Source organism: Pimephales promelas, chromosome 8 (assembly GCF_988280905.1).
Source record: "Pimephales promelas chromosome 8, fPimPro1.hap1.1, whole genome shotgun sequence".
Classification (NCBI taxonomy): domain Eukaryota; kingdom Metazoa; phylum Chordata; class Actinopteri; order Cypriniformes; family Leuciscidae; genus Pimephales; species Pimephales promelas.
The window spans coordinates 14,714,929-14,731,697 of NC_142776.1; the positions used below are offsets into that span (position 1 = coordinate 14,714,929).

Below are 16,769 nucleotides of genomic sequence, written 5' to 3' on the forward strand. Positions count from 1 at the left end.
AGACTTATAATAAATTAATGTTAAATCGGACGTGTTGCCATGGCGGCGACCCCACGGCACTTTCGCGGTTTTTCCGTCATTGCGAGGATCCCCTCTACCAATCGGTATGTATCTCAGACCTGCTACTTATTTACTAAATATAAATGTTGAAATATAAGTTTTAATGCGTTTTAGATCGCTTGTAGGCTATTGTTCATTGCTAAATATTTGACATGATATCGTGTCTGTAAATAACGTTAGCTGCTAACGTTAGTTGTTTTTCTCTAAAAAAAAGTATGCATTTTAAGAAATATTTAAAAGACGTTTTCTCAAAATTATTTTTTTTGTCATTCTCCAGTAACGTTACCAACATATCATCCTCTGTACTGTAGCACCATGTACACCAAAGAAATATAGTGAAAATCGTTTGTTTTTGATGAAAAGTGAGATGAAAGCATATAACGTTAACGTTAGGCCCTATCCTGAAATCCATCTGATATTCTTTTTCCATCTTGTGTAAACTAAATGAAAAAATAATTTTCCACCTGGATTTATCATGTGTTCAGATTTGTTACCGAAAATATATATGCAAAATTGTGCATATTTAATGAGATATTTCCTATTTTGCATAATTAAACATACAAATTTCAAAAACTTATAATACATTGTTTTTATATACTTGTGTAATTAATCAACTGAGGAAGGTTCATGGTGATCATGGTAATAGATTCATTTATTTTAAAAATTTTACCCTATTCACCTTTAGTGTCTCACATTAATGTAGACATTAATTTTTTTTTCTCAGAGATGCATCTAATTATGCTTTCTTGTCTGTTCTACAGATTATTTGCATCTTATCTCCATTTCTCTGTCTCTATTTCAGTTTTATATAGAAAACAAAGGCACTTTTAAGAGCCACTCTTTCAATCTCTCTCTCACTGTTTCTCTCTAGTCTCTCTCTCTCACACACACACACACACACACACACACTCTCTCTCTCTCTCTCTCACTCACACAGACACGCACGCACGCACACACTCATCTTCATATTTGTACTGTTTGTCTATTGTCTGTATTTTTGTATTGTATCTGTGCATGCACCATGTCGGAAAACCACCCAGCAGTCTTCGAAGATCCTAGTGAGGTCAGATGGCATATGGCTGCTGAAAATTTTGACAACTTTACACCCATATCTATGTCAAATAACTATTGGTATTACAGATTGTTTGTTGTAGTTGCTGTTGATGTTCTTGACATTTAATGGACATTGGAGTAGTGTAGTATTTTATGTCTTGTAGTTTTAGTTTTGTGTTTTTTTAATGTTAGTTACTTTGCGTCCAAAGTCCAAACATAACCATAAGTCTGATATTCTATTAGAAAACATTAATATTTTATTTTCATATAGGCTGCAATGGGAAGCCATGTCCCTCAAAAAAGAAAGAGGACTAAGAGAGGGAAAGCAGTCGCAAGCGCAGCGGCCACAAGTAACAGACGTAAGAAACGTCAAAAAAAACAAAAAACGTTGTGCATTAGGTTCGTTGTTTATTACACTGTTATAGTTTAATAATGATTATTATCTAATATCTAAATGCTGGTGAGATGTATGATGGAATTTTGTGAATTTTCTGGGGTGAAATATATGATGCTTTACAGTAAGACCCTGATAGAATAGATAACCTATTGCATTGGCCTTTACAGCTTCTGAAGTTCAAGTGATCACAGTGTCTGAGGAAGTCCCTCACATCGAAGAAGAGATGACTGCAAGTCTTGGTCAGTATGTCTGTATAATCCCTATAACATTTCCTATCCCTCCATATCAACAACTTTTCTAATGACCCTGTAAACTTTTCCTCGATTCATTGTTGTTGATGTCTCACACTTCTTCTCCACGTAACTACATTAAAAGTGGTTTGTGTTTGTATTTGTATTTTGTTGTTGTAGAAAGAATGTGCATTATATTATAAATTTTTACAATTCTGCACTCATTGCTTTTGCATAGCTCGCTTTTAGAAATTTTTTCCTATTTTGGGGAGTGATAGACACTCCTACTCTTCATTTCAAACTGGTCTATTATCGGAAGCATATTACACGTTTTGTGAAACCATTGTGATACAATGGTTCGTGATACCATGATCAAATCCATATACAGTACATTAAACCAACATTGAATGGACACTGTCATGTATGGCTTGGTCAATGTCAGATTTTAATAATTATTGTTGTACCATTCAGTCAATTTTACCTATTGTGCCTTCACTCAATCGAAGGGTTGTTTAACAGTTATTTATTTTCATTTATTTTTTTTAGATACACGTCTTCAATAGCTGAGGGACACGCTTGACTCAGTTGAGGTTAATGTGGCAGCTGAAAAAAAACAGCATGGGCACAGCGGCAGCTACACGCTGATACAAGGGCAAAAGCAGCAAGGCCAGTGCTGCTTGATGCTAAACTGTCCGCTGAAAGAGATGTCAACCAAAAATGCACTATATAGGTTTGACGTCTTCGACGCTTTTGCTCACATTAAAGTTTCGGCTCCTTCGATGTCAAGGCATGCCTTTTTAAAGCTACTGGAGCACCGTTCTGTTCAGGCTGGAAGGGTAAATCTGCTTGAATCATTGTAACACATAATCATATTAATGTATCTAATATTGTGATATTTATTTTCTGTAAACACTAAAAATTTTTTATGTCATAGCCAGGGAATGTCTGTGCAGATACGTTCCAGAAAAGTTTTTTCGAATATTGTTTTTGCAAACATACAGAAGATGTGATGTGTGAAGTAAATGACTTTTATTGTCCAGCATCAGAGGCAGCAGCATGACAAGAGTATGTCTAATACTGCATATTAAGACAGTATATCTATTGTTTATGTTTGTTTGTTTGTCTTTTCTGTTTTCTATTTGTTAAGATGAGTGATATCTAACTTTACAGGCAGATAACAGTGGAACATGTGGCGTTTCAAGGTTCAGGGCAAGTAAGGAGATGTCAAAAAAATCATCGTCCAAAATAGATGAAGAGGGCATACAAGTGGCAGTCTGCAGGTATGTGGGTAGATCAGAAGTATGCAATTGTACTTGCACTTGTCACACCCTGTGGAAACTCAATTGTGGATAAATGCATCAGAGTCAGGTTCAGAGTCAGGTATTTCCTAATGGGAAGTAAAGTCCTTTCCGTCCTTCAGATGAGATGTTAAACTGAGGTCCTGACTCTGTGGTCATTAAAAATCCCAGGTTGTCCTTCAAAAAGAGTCGGGTGTAATGCCGACATCCTGGTCAAATTTGCTCCTTGGCCTCTGTCCATCATGGCCTCCCAATCATCCCCATATACTGATTGGCTTCATCACTTTATTTATTTTTAAAATAAATTACTTGATGGGGATGAGTGTTTGCGATTGAGGATTGATGGGGATGAGTGTTTGTGTGCGTGCGTATGTGCAAATGGATTTAAGCTTTGAATAGAGGTTTTTGATTAGCTCTGTTTTCCACAGGTCTTATTGTGTAAACAGATCATTAAAAATATTGTCCTCTTGTGCATCAGACACGGGATATTGCTGCGTGGACTGGACCACTACCGTGGCGAGGTCTTTGCCGACCCAATGTTTTTACAGAAACAATTGTCAGAGAGGGCCAATGTCACTTTCTTCTGCATGGATGTTGTCTGCAGGTAATTTTTCTCTTTCATATTGAAACTTGGTCAACCTACTGTACATTAAATGGCAAGTGCCTGTTTTTTTTTTTCAGTCATTTTATATTGATGGCCAGGCAAAGTATTAGTTAATGCCTACTAATGCTGTGCTTCTTTTTAGGTACTGGCAGCCATACCTAAGCAAAGCGACTGAAGAATCATCCGATCTTCAACCACTGATGGAAATGAGGCCATTTCTTAGTGTGATGCATGCCAAAGCTCATACAGCAAAATGCGAGGTACCTCAAATTACTGAAATTTAGATGCAACAGTAGCCAGCAGGCAGCTAGTGCTAGAAGTCGTGCAATGATTGTTTTTTATTATTTTAAATTGTTATTAGTAGTAATATACTAAGTTGTAAGTCTGTGATTAGTATATCTTGTGTAGTATATTATGCAGATAAAATATGACACCTTTAAAGTGAAAAAGATTTGAATGTGCACATAATAAATGACATTATTTAAAGTTATGGTATGAAATTAATCCAACACTGTTGCAGGTGAGATGGGGCGGTATGAATCAGGATGGAGCAGGGAACACTGTTGGAGAGGAAGTTGAGCAAGTATGTTATTACAGACATTATTGTAACTATGTAGATATAGGAGATTTTACTGATACATTTAAGCAGTGTGTGAAGGATAAAGTACATCAGGGTACCAAACAAAGATCTATGCTTGCTCGAATGACCATCAGAGCACGATCTGAACTGTAGTTGCAACACATATTTTGTTGAAATAAAAAAGTGAAGTGAGCAGTGGTGTTTTATGCATGATGCATCACTATTTCAAGCTTTGTTCCCTCTGAGCTTCACTATTTAATTATATACACTCATTTGATCATGTTAGGGAAATTCATTATCTGCAAATTCATTATCTGCATTATCTGATAAGATATTAGTTAAACAATAAGACAAACAATAAAACAGTATGGCTACATGTTCACATATACATACATTTTTTTTTTTATGTTATATAGGAATACATTAATTTCTGTATTGTTTATCTAGGTAAACAGCTTTCTATCCAGGGCAGCTCTTGTCACAAAGTACATGACAAAGGCAGGTTGGTATGACACAATACAAACCATACACTATGATGAGGTATTTCTGACTTCTAAAATGTAATTTTCATGTTATCCTTGCACTAAAGTAATTTTTGTGTTTGGTCATGTCTAACTGCAATGGTCTTTCTCATGTAAACTGATCCAATCATGCATGCATATTTTTTTGTAATCAGGGAGAGAGAATATGCTTACGCAACAGGCCATGGGGTGGAACAGAAAAAAGACAGAGAACCTTCATAAAGTCTTAGCCTGCAGATACATCAAAGTAAGGGCATTTCCCAATGGTCCTTTTGCCTGACACAACATACATTTTAACAACAAACTGCAGAGCTGGCGTCTATCCATCTGTAATAAGCTCATTCATCTATTAATTTATAAACTGTAGGTTATGGAATTTCAATTTGATCTCGGTATTGTCTGAAAGCTTGTATGGTATTTTTTATTTTTGTGTGATTTAAAGATTTCCGAGAAGGTAAAGCTGGAAGTTGCCAGCTTCAGTGATTTCCGCCAGAAGAATGACATCACTGAACAAACAGCACAGCAGTGGGTGTGTGATGTTCAGCAGTGGACAGTCACAGGTAAATCACATCTGTTAATTAGTTTATTCAAATATTAACTACTTAAGGTGATCAGACATTTTTAAATTAAACAATTTCTGAAATAATTGTGTTTCCTATTAAGAGCCAGGGAGCACAGCAGAACAGGGAGCAACAGAGGATCTCAGGGCTGAGATAGAGAGCATCATAGTGGCTCTGCTACGCAAGAAGCAGGAACTCTATCGTCAGCATGGTTGGTTGACTGATATTCAAATGGCACATTGCAAACAAACAAAAACAGTTTTCCTGATAGTTTTCTTATTTCGCTTTGCAGATAGCAACCAGACAAGACAGAGAAAAAGAAGAAAAATAAGAGAATTAAAAAAAAATGAAACAAAAGATCCAGCTGTACAATGCTATTGCAGAAGATAAAATTGATGAGGAGTTGGGCTCAAATTCGACAGAGGACTACATCCTGCCTTGGGAGAGACGTGAGGATGGTATGGTGGTAGTCCTGACATGTTCTTGAAAATGTATACCTGTCTGTATACTGCAAAATCTCCCTCTCTCTCTCTCCCTCTCTCTCCCTCTCTCTCTCTCTCTCTCCCTCTCTCTCTCTCTCTCTCTCTCTCTCTCATATGTTTTAGTTTATAACTTAATCGTAAATACTAAATCACTTTTTCATATTTCCATCTATTCCCACTACCTAAAGGTCACTCCTTCAGGTTAAAACGGTCTCTTGAGGAGGAGCAGAGCATCCTGGTTAAGGAGATGTCTCAGCACATCACATCTCTCCATAAGGAGATAAAGGGAGTGGAGAAGCTGAAAGAGAACATCAGAATGGGCTGTAAGTCAAATTTGGATTTTTTTTTCCTCACTAACATATGTATAGTCCCTTTTCCATTGAATGGTATTGGTTCCACTCACCTCAACATGACTCTACTTGGTTTGGTTTCAAATTTTTGGTTTAATTTTCTACTGCATAAAAGTACCATTTCATGGAACCGGTTGCTATAGCGATACTGAAGTGAACTATCTTTGCATCACCATTTTGTAAAAGTTTGTAACAGCAATCACTACAGCAGAACAGATAAAATCAACAGTATTCTGAAATCATCGCATTACAGACATGTTTTTGGGGAGCAATATTTACTCTATCGGCTGTCCTGTCTCGCTAACTCTAAGCTGCTGTTGAGGACCTGCTCAGAACGTTAACATGATGCTAGCAATAACAATGACCACAGAGCTATCTGCACATCATTGTTGGAACTTCAACAGAGGTGGAACCAAAAGAGTCAAGTGGATCTGGTACCAGTCAGTGGAAAAGAGCCACAAGTTTTATTGTTTTCTACATTAGTTGTACGACTCTGCTCCACCCTCACACTTTGTTTAGCCCCCCCCCCCCCCCCCCCCCCCAATGCATTATATTTTGAACAGAAATTAACAATCGCAAAAAAAAAAAATTGTTTGAGCAAAGAAAAAAAAATGATTCTGTGCTCAATAAATGTATTTGCTATTAGCCATATGCACGTGCAATAATAACCCCTCTCACTCTGTTTACAGGTGCTCTCTCAAACTTATTCTCTGCACTCCTGTCAAGTCCCTCTCTCTCTCTCTCAACCTCTTAATTCTGTGCGCGCTCAACTCTTGACATGCTCGCTCAACGTGCAAGAGCGTTACAAGTGTGCCACAAAATCAACCAATCGGAAAATTAAAGGTAAATTGTGATTGGCTATTACAGCGCAGTCTCATCCCAAGACGTCATATAACTGATGTCTTGGGACGTCTTTTGACCATACGTCAACATCTGCCTTTTTAGGGTACCCTTAAACATCGGTTAGATGACGTTACCGGATCCTAAACCTACCCCGTCACCTAACCGACATTAAAGGTAAAGCGTCAGTTGTATGACGTCCCAGGATCGTCAATATAACCGACGTTTAAGGGTACCGTATATAGGATGTTAAACATACAGTTTCAATGAATTTGAGTTCAATTGAATTTGAGAACAAGTAACATTTTTATGTCATATGTGGTTCTACATGCTATAATTTTTGAACAATATTAGTAATTCCCATGTTTATGTATGTTACAGATTTTGGTGACTTGTCAGAGGATGCTGCAGCTGGTTTCAAAAGTGTCCTCATGCGGAGGTCTTATGCACTGGAGAGTTTATGCCAACAAGCTGTGAGCACGTATAGTGCTATAGTTGATGACCTCCAGATACAGGACACAGAATGCAGATCGGACACTGATGACGAATATAACCTTAGTAGTCCAGAGTCAGAAGAAGATTAGAAAGGAGACCACTCTGTTTTGTTTTTAAAATCTGCTGATCCTTTCTTTTTCAACTTCAACAATTTCCAGCTTGTCTTCAACAACCTCCAGCAAGCAATAATTTATCGCTGCAGAATGGCCAGACTCTGGCTACCTTTTATTAGCAGGCTAACCCCCAAGCTATCAGACATGTAAATATGCACTAACCCTATGATAATTCAGTTATCAACATTAGGTGTTGTTAATTGTGAAATTATTTTGCACTGCAACTTCATATACTTCAATCATGAGTGTGTAATATAATTGCAATATTGACTGAATGGATTGGCCCTCTGGGTGGACTGTTTTATGCATTCTGGACTGTGACATTTCAACCTCAACTTTAGCACTTAAAGGACAATAGGGAGCTCATTTATGCTCTATTGAATTTTCTTGTGTCAGATGTGTTTTGTGGTACATGTGAGCACACAAAGATAGATTTCTTCAACTGGAAATGGCTACAATAAACTTGAATGAATTTGAAAGTGTAAATAATTTGTGATTGTAAAAAGTGCATAAAGTACATAATTGCCTTGTAGTCTTTATTCAAAATCTACATTTTACATTATACTGTCATAATATAAAAACTCTTCAGGATGCAGACGTGGCACTGGTGAAATCAAAAGTCAAAAATTGTCCATGGGACCTGGTGTCACTTGGCAGTACTTAACGCGCTGTGTTGACTTGACAGATCAGAGATTTGATAAAAACCCATTAATCTTGTTTTTCATATATTCAAAACCAATGTATTTAAGCAGGATAGTATTTAAATTAACATGAAAAAAGTGATCATTTCAGTATTAGTGGTGATAGGTTCAGAGTTGGAAACAGGACAACAAGGTCGTAGCCAGTGTCTGAAAGTATAATTAAGCTGCATGTTAGAACACCAGCACTCACACTTTTCACAGTCTCATATCTCTCATCCCTGGACATTTCTCAATTTACCAGCCGACCAACTCCTCATTGACTAAGCCTATATCTGCCAGACACCCTTTTTTTCTGAAAATGGAAAGTAGAATGTGTCTTTAAAAGTTATGATAAGCTCCAAGTCCATGTTTATTCTGATTTTACTTGATTTGGATAAAAAAAAAAATTATTGACTTGATTCTGATTTTACTTGATTTGGATAAAAAAAAACAAAAAAAAAAATGACTTTTTGGTCTGCATTCATGCTACATACTATTGTATCATCAATCATGGATCCCTATCAGTTTGCTTACCAGGCTGTGGAAAATGCCATCAACCTGGCTGTTTACTCTGCTACATTTGGAGTCAATTAACACCTATGCGTGCATAGCTTAGCATATAACATGATAGATCCTCAATCTGTTCTCCAGCCTGCAAGTCATGAACAGCAATATAGATCTGTGTCACTTGATACTTTCATATAATTAAATTGGTCAATTTTAACAATATGGAAACATCAATACAGATAGGCCACCATAAGGCTGTAGAGAGGTAATAGGAGCAAACACTGTATTATACTGCTGCTGGTGGCTCGTGCCACTCGTCTGTCCTGTACACTGTCCTGCCCCACTCACTTATTGTCCTGTACCACTAGTCTATGTCCCGTGAGACTTACAAAATGTTAAAAACCTGACCCTTAACCTAATCCTAAACCTAACCCATTGGACAGTGACTAATGACGGACAGTAGGCACATCAGATGGGATATTGAGTGAGTGCCATGTGAGAGTAGGCAAGTGTCACAAAACAAAATGAGTTGTGCAGGTCAGTGCATGGGACAGCAAGTCAGTGGCACAGTGAATAGGACAGGTGGCACAAGACATGGGTTCATGGGTGGCGCAGGACGGGTCACGAGGATCAGTAGTACAAATCACCAGCAGCAGTACAGTACAGTTATTGCTCCTACTGCTGGAGGAGAAACGACCAAGATCAAGTTTGCAGATGATACCCCCATCATCAGTCCCATCAGATATAGTATGAGTCTCAGTGCTCCATGGAGGATAATTGGGATGTAGAATGAAGTACCACCAGCAAATTTCATCCTGAGGAGGAGGAGGCCAAATCCCAGTTATTAGTTGAGCCCTGATATTTTTACATTTATGGCGTCTCACATAAGGCATAATGAATTAATTGAAATGGGATATTAACATCATATTAACATTAACATAACAACACATTAATCAGACATGATCTGGACATGTTATGTGTAAACAAACTCTTCTATAATGCCATATATCTTATTCATCACTACCTGGTATGGAAGGAATGACAGACAGTCACACTTGATGGAAATTAGAAAGGATTGACACAAAAGTCTTCTTGTTGTAATCCTCCTGCCCCCTAATTAAGTCTTATTTCATTGTATATTATTTTGACCCAGCCCTCCCCTGGATACACATCAGCTTAATCACTATCATGCAAGGACAAATTCAGTATTTTGTCAGCATTTACTCTACCCATGTTAAAGTGTACATTTGTCTAAGTCTAGTTAGTGATTTCTATAAAGATGGTCTGCTGAACATCAAGAGGGAAAAGGACATTATACATGTGACTTAGAAATACAGTAGACTAGCCAGTTACAGTATAACTACCACAATGATGAGGAAACTGATGGGACAGTGAGGACACTGGAGGAAGGATGAAAAAGAACCTGTAGAGGATACACTGTACATAAGGCAGATTCATTCTGCCCATTATGGCTGGCATTAGCAAACATCCCAATTGAAAAAAAATTAATGGAGGACAGAATCCATATTAATCACATCTAGAGTGTATTCACCTCTAGCACGTACTGTAGTGTATTATATTAGGAATTAATATGAAGATTCATTGTATACAACAGCCTGCTTTGTCTTAGATTACTGTATGGCATTTCATCCCTTGACCTGGAGCATTTTGCTTTGTTGTTTAAAGTCATTGCAATTCAACAGTGACTGACTGTTATTGAGCTGAGCCCCATTTCATACATAACTTGAACCATGTTTGAGAGACAAAGAAAGAGCCCTATTTTAACATCTAAAACATAAAAACATGAAACAGTAACTTTGTGGCCGGACCTTGGGTGCTGTTGCTATTATAGCCTACCAACGGGATTCTTGGGTGCAACGCAAATCTAAAATGAAGTAGCTACATTGTTCATAGGTGTGGTTTGGGCCTAACATGAAATAAACCAGATCAGAGCGACATCTCACTATCCCTTTAGGAGCAGGTGCGCTTTCCAATTATTATATTGGAGGATTTTCCATGCGTGTGCAAGGAGCACTTCACAAGCGAGGAGAGCAACGTTCTCGTCAGGGCTGGAAAAACACGTGGCATTGTATGGGGCCCATCTCCCATAGCAACCCACCCAAATTAGCTTTGTTCAAACAGGCGTATAAAAATTTGGATGAATGTGTAAGCTAGATTTATGCCTGTTTTTCACATCTTCATGGACACAACAATGATTCCCCTCATTTGTGAATGTTTCCTTGTAAAAATGTTCATGGTTTTATAAAAAATGAAAACTGCTGCATCTGTGTGTACATGAGAAAAGCAAAGTGTATGCTCGTTGTGCACACGCTACATTGATTATGGCCAACCAGGTGCCCTTAAAATAGCATGAATAACATGCGCAACTCGCCACTGACTTTAGACTAGGCTTTTCCTGTTGAGTGGCGTGATTGTTTTCTAAACCTGTAAATTAGCTCCAGGGAATGTTTGCGTCTGTGGAGGGAAAAGTCTGCTGTGTGCAAAATAGGAATGATACATGCTGTACAAAGTCAATTGCGCTGGGTGCAAGATAGGGCCCCAAGTTACTGTCCGTCAACTGCCCACAGCCTGGCTGCAGTGTCCTTTTTTTACCTGGCAACACACCCGGGCCCCAAGTTCCCATTTTAGAGACCAAAGTAAACATTTGTTACTTAACAGCACAAACTCTTCTGCAATGTAACCATTGGTACAACAAATGAAGACTGGTGTGCGACTTGAACGGGACGTTATATAGTGTGTACCAGTCTTTGACAGATGGAGGAAGGAATCAAATGAAATGGATTCCCAATAATAACAGTCAACATACAAGAGATTAGAAAAAAAACTGTCATGTGTAATACAAATGTCCCCAGTCCTTCATACCAACAAGCCCAAATGCTGTTAGTATGATGCCTACTAAAAGAAAAGCTTAGTATATTTATTCAAGTCTTCATGTACATCCTATTATTAAAATTACTACACAAAGATCTCTGCTAGGTCACATGAGTGGGAGTGATGTCTGTTAGACATGACACGGAAAAGCTTAGTAAATACAAATCTTTATTAAAACAATACAAACCTACCAAAAAAAATGAACAAAATATCATAAAAAACAATCTAGCCAAGGATCAATTTGGATTTAACTTTTGTGTAGGTATTATGACAGAAACAAAATAAAACTGGAGTGAGTATCAAGCCATCTGCCAGGTTGGAGGCCAGGTTTTCCCGCTAAAAAATACAAGAGATAAATGGTTAGTGAAAAAGGTATGAATAATGACTTAACATTCAATGCTGTAACATCTACACTACACGATTACACAATAATAGAGAACAGTAATTAAGATGAAAGACAAGGTATTCAATAGGAGTGATGTTAAAGGACAACTCCGGCGCAAAATTAATTACACATTGGTACATAGTCAACCGTTCCCTGAGATTTGTTTTCATGATTAGCAAATGTAAAGAGTTGTATCTTTAAAAACTGTTTAGCTTATAATGCTAGTTTATAGGGCTTAGAGTAATGAAAATAAAAAAAAACACTAGTTAATACCACTTACAAGGCTCAAAATAGCCCCACACTAACACGGTAGCATAATCAGGGTCCCTATATGCAAAACGAAGCATTGAGAACTAGAATTTGAGAATAGAAGAGAATAAGAAGATACTTTATAAAGACAGTTCACTTTGTGTATACAGACAGGAGCCATCTTTGGAAAACAGTCTTGACAATCGAACCACGAACACCGAGCCAAATGCGCCGGTGAGATGTGAACGAGCCAAAACTTGGCTCAGCGTTCATGGTTCGACTGCTCGAGACTGTTTTCCAAAGATGGCTGCTGCCTGTATACACGAAGTGGACTGTCTTTACAAAGTTTCTTCTTATTAAACGCTCTGTACACTTACGTTCTCAATGTTTCGTTTTGCATGTATGGACCCTCATTATGTTACTGTGTTAGTGTGGGGCTATTTTGAACCTTGTTAGTGGTATAAACTAGCGATTTTTATTTTCATTACTCCATATGCCCCATATACTAGCATTATAAGCTAAACAATTTTTAGAGATAAAACTCTTTACATTCGATAATCATGAAAACAAATCTCAGACAACGGTGACTATGTACCAAATGTGTAAGTAGACCAAAACTTCATTTTGCACCAGCGTTGTCCTTTAAGATTAACCATAGGCTTGAAAATAGCACCTAGAGTTTTTTAATAAACAAAGAAAAAATTCTAGACAACACCATTTACAACTGTTAATTCATAACCTAATCAAATTAAGATAGTTGTACATAGAGTACACAGTAGTATAAAGTAGATTGCAAAGACTTAAAAACTGAATTTTTATAATGCAATCTTGTCTGGCCTCGCTTAAAGCCAATGTAGCACTCAGTGATAGTAGGGTTGGTAATGAATAGTCAAGGGTGTGGCAAACTTTAGGTATATCCATTACAACTATCAATTGGCTATAAGTCAATTGTTCTTATTCAGCAGTTCCCTTTGAATCTACAATGTCAAAATACACTTGAGACATGTTTATTTTCCTTTTTTTTTAATTTTTGGCTCAATGTCATCTGTCAAACACAGTGGTTCTAACCAACTGGTTTAGTTGCTTGCCATGCATCGTGTTGTCTTTGAAGTTGCTGGAAGGTTTGTTTTGTGCATTGCAATGTAAAAAATGTGGTATACTAAGGCTACGTTCACACTGCAGGCTGAAAGGGACCAATTCGGATTTTTTTGACCCTATGTGACCTGTATCTAATCTTTTCATGACAGTCTGAACGACACAGATCCGATCTTTTCAAATGCGACCCAGGCCAATAGGGTATGTGGTCCAAATCCGATATGTATCCAATCTTTTGAAATGCGACTTCAGTCTGAACGGCCCGGTCACATGTATCCGACCCGCACGTCATTGATACGCGACAAACGTCATAATTGTGCTTTCAAGTAGGCGGGAATAAGAAGATAAACAACAACTATAGGGGACGATGCTGAGACTAGTCAATGGAAGTAAAGCGAGGTTTATGATTTAATTAATATTTGGGGGGACAGCTCTATTCAGGCCAAACTCGAGGGCTCTTATCAGAACTTCTGCAAACAAGTACTCTTCTGTGCATGCGGGTCAATTCTGGGTCATTTCACGTTTACACAGGAGATATGCAATTAACTACACAAAAGGTCGCAATTAATTGGAAATGTGAATGGCCTTGCAAATTTTTTATTTTTATTTTTTTATAAGCCCAGCTGCACTACTTCCTGAACTTCAGCCAGCTCCTTGTTTCCTGTCTGCCATTATTCGACAAATTGATTAATTCAGGTGTGCTTGACCTCAGTAGTCATGGCAACAATAATCAGGCACACCTGAATTAATCAAGTTTGGCCAATAATGGCAGACTGGAAACAAGGAGCTGGCTGAAGTTCAGGAAGTAGTGCAGCTGTGCATAAGGTCAATTGAGCCCCTGCAGTGTGAACGTAGCCTAAGGGTGAACTGTCCAAGCAAGGGTACCATACCATAGATCGCAGGGCATCCAGTCGTACAGGAGTTCGGTCTTCCCCTGTGGAAGACAAAAAACAAACAAAAAAAAAAAAAACATGAAAATGTGTAACATGAAATATTGGATACAGATTTACAATGTAAACTTAAAAGGAATGATTTGGATTGACATTTGATCAGTTTTCAAATAATTTCAGTAATTATTGTAAGAGGAAAACCCCTCGAGATGTGACATCTAGTTTTCGAGTTCTCTAATGCATGATTGTTATAGAGAATGCACCAATAAAAGGGTTCCCTACACAAACAATTTCTAACCCAATTTAGTGTGCTTTTCAATAATTTATCTAATAAAACCTTTGCCATCTTCCTTTGTGTGCCAGTTTTCTAAAAACTTCTAAAAACCTTATTACATTTTGTTGTACTTATTTGGAAATGAGACATTTGTACCATTCACTCTGAGACATTTTAAATGATACTAAACGTAATACTCAATGATAATCATTCACATTATAACCATATGTTTCTTGAGAGAGAATGAAATGCAGATTAGGTGAGACTGTATGAGGGGGAGGTCAAATGTTCATTTCCAGCAAGGTCCTTTGTCTTTCTGAGCAGTGGTCGTTTTTTAACCAGTTTTTTTTTTAACCAGTCTTCCACGACTACCGGTAAAGATAATAGGAACGAGAATATTTCCCAGAACAACAATCAGGTCCATATTCTGATTACTTGCAGGCAATAGTCTGTCAGGATAGCAAACATCATGTAGTTAACAGGGAAGAGGGTTCCTTTCTCCACATCAAATACTGTATAAGGACCTTTAAAGGATATTTCTAGGCATTTAAAAATAAATATTTAGAGACATGGATCAAGGGCAAATTTTATCCAAGGGACAACTAAGAATTCCCTGGTGATACAATTGGGTTTATGCCAAGCTGCACTACTTCCTGATCAGCCAGCTTCTTGTTTCCTGTCTGCCATTATTGGCCAAGCTTGATTAATTCAGGTGTCTGATTATTGTTGCCATGACTACTGAGGTCAGGCACACCTGAATTAATCAATTTGGCCAATAATGGGAGACAGGAAACAAGGAGCTGGCTGAAGTTCAGGAAGTAGTGCAGCTGGGCATAAAGCCAATTGGCACTATTTGTTCTGTCATGTTTCCTTGTCTGTGTTCCCGTCTTTTTCCATGTTTAGCAGTTCCCGTTATGTCTATTAGTCTTACTAGGTGTCTCTGATTAGCCACTCCCCTCATTATCTCGTTTAGCTTGTTTGCCTTTGTATTTAAGCCATGCGGCTAGTTCAGTCTTTGTGTGTTCTGTATGTTGTTCTGTTGCATGTTGTCGGTTTTGTTCTGGAGTCTTAGCCTTTGTCATAGTTCAAGTTTATTCTTAGTCTTAGTCATTGTTCTAGTTTATTTAATAAAAAACTGCTGCATTTGGATCCTGCTTCCTGCACTGCATTATAACAGATACAGTGGTTAGCTTTGTTGACATCTAAGCAGATGTTGCAGGTCCCACCTATTAAGGTACACTTTAATTTAATTTATGATGCTAAGTAACTTGAACATGGTTCAGTGGCATGTTGCTTATAAAGTGTCTTGGGCCTTGAGTAGTGTGCCCAAGAAGGAGCACTAGCACTCAGTTACTGACACCCCGTGATGCAGGACAACTTCTAATTTTTTAATCAAATACCTTTTCATACCTTTTACCAAAACAGTTTTATATGAAGTTAGCTGTAGTTTAAACCTTGCAGAAAAATTATGCTGGTTGCTGGATGGTCTAAGCTAGAGTGGGCTGAAAGAGAAATGGTGCGTTCCAGCATGTAACATACGACCAAGTAGCGATTGGTTAAAGCAGAAAACAAATATCCCAATGGATAGGTTCGTGGGGCCTCATTTATAAAACTGTGTGTGTAGGATCCTTAATAAAAGTGTATGTGTGGCCGAAAGGCAAAAATGGCATTCACAAAAATTTTTTTAGACTTATAAAACCGTTCGTACACCAGAACCTGCACAAAATTCACTTTATAAATCCCAGTCACCGGAAGATTGTGCGCACATGCTCCTCCCCGAAATAGCCATAAATGAGCTTACAACCCCTAGTTTTACTATGCATATCCTCCAAACCAGTTTCAAAACATGCTAGCCAAGATGTATTTTCTGTAGGGAAGACATCATATCAGATAACACAATCTAACTACCTCTCCAATCCTACCTTTCTCTGCTTGTCCGTATTATCCCACGGTATGGGTGCACATCCCGATTGTTGTGGGGGCAATCTTTTGTTCTCACTGTACAACATAAGAGAAATGATAAATAATAATCCAAATGCAATTGTAGCCTTGGAAAATACTTAATACTTGAAAACTTGCTTATCTACAGTATGAACACTATGCATTCAATCCATATGGAAATTAATTAAAACAATAATATCAGGAATACCCGCACAACAATTAAATTAATACTTTGTGTTGATAATGTAAAAGATGACAGAATATCAGATGTCA

General features: G+C 37.7%; 1 protein-coding gene across 7 annotated transcripts; it reads left to right on the plus strand.

The window, feature by feature from the left end:
• Nucleotides 1-1,004: 1,004 nt before the first annotated feature.
• Nucleotides 1,005-7,445, plus strand: LOC120480078 (uncharacterized). 7 transcript variants are annotated; one of them, XM_089134036.1, is made up of 16 exons: nucleotides 1,005-1,512; nucleotides 1,678-1,749; nucleotides 2,287-2,576; nucleotides 2,675-2,805; nucleotides 2,911-3,020; nucleotides 3,517-3,642; nucleotides 3,785-3,902; nucleotides 4,163-4,225; nucleotides 4,670-4,724; nucleotides 4,899-4,990; nucleotides 5,186-5,303; nucleotides 5,407-5,514; nucleotides 5,596-5,761; nucleotides 5,974-6,108; nucleotides 6,825-6,978; nucleotides 7,357-7,445. In XM_089134036.1, exons 4-13 carry the CDS (start codon nucleotides 2,797-2,799, stop codon nucleotides 5,691-5,693), a joined length of 897 nt encoding a protein of 298 aa, XP_088990162.1. In that variant the 5' UTR covers nucleotides 1,005-1,512; nucleotides 1,678-1,749; nucleotides 2,287-2,576; nucleotides 2,675-2,796; the 3' UTR covers nucleotides 5,694-5,761; nucleotides 5,974-6,108; nucleotides 6,825-6,978; nucleotides 7,357-7,445. The 7 variants fall into 7 exon arrangements, with proteins under 7 accessions (XP_088990162.1, XP_088990163.1, XP_088990166.1 ...); XM_089134037.1 differs by having other exon boundaries at nucleotides 2,781-2,805; XM_089134040.1 differs by having other exon boundaries at nucleotides 2,675-3,020; nucleotides 3,467-3,642.
• Nucleotides 7,446-16,769: the final 9,324 nt, after the last annotated feature.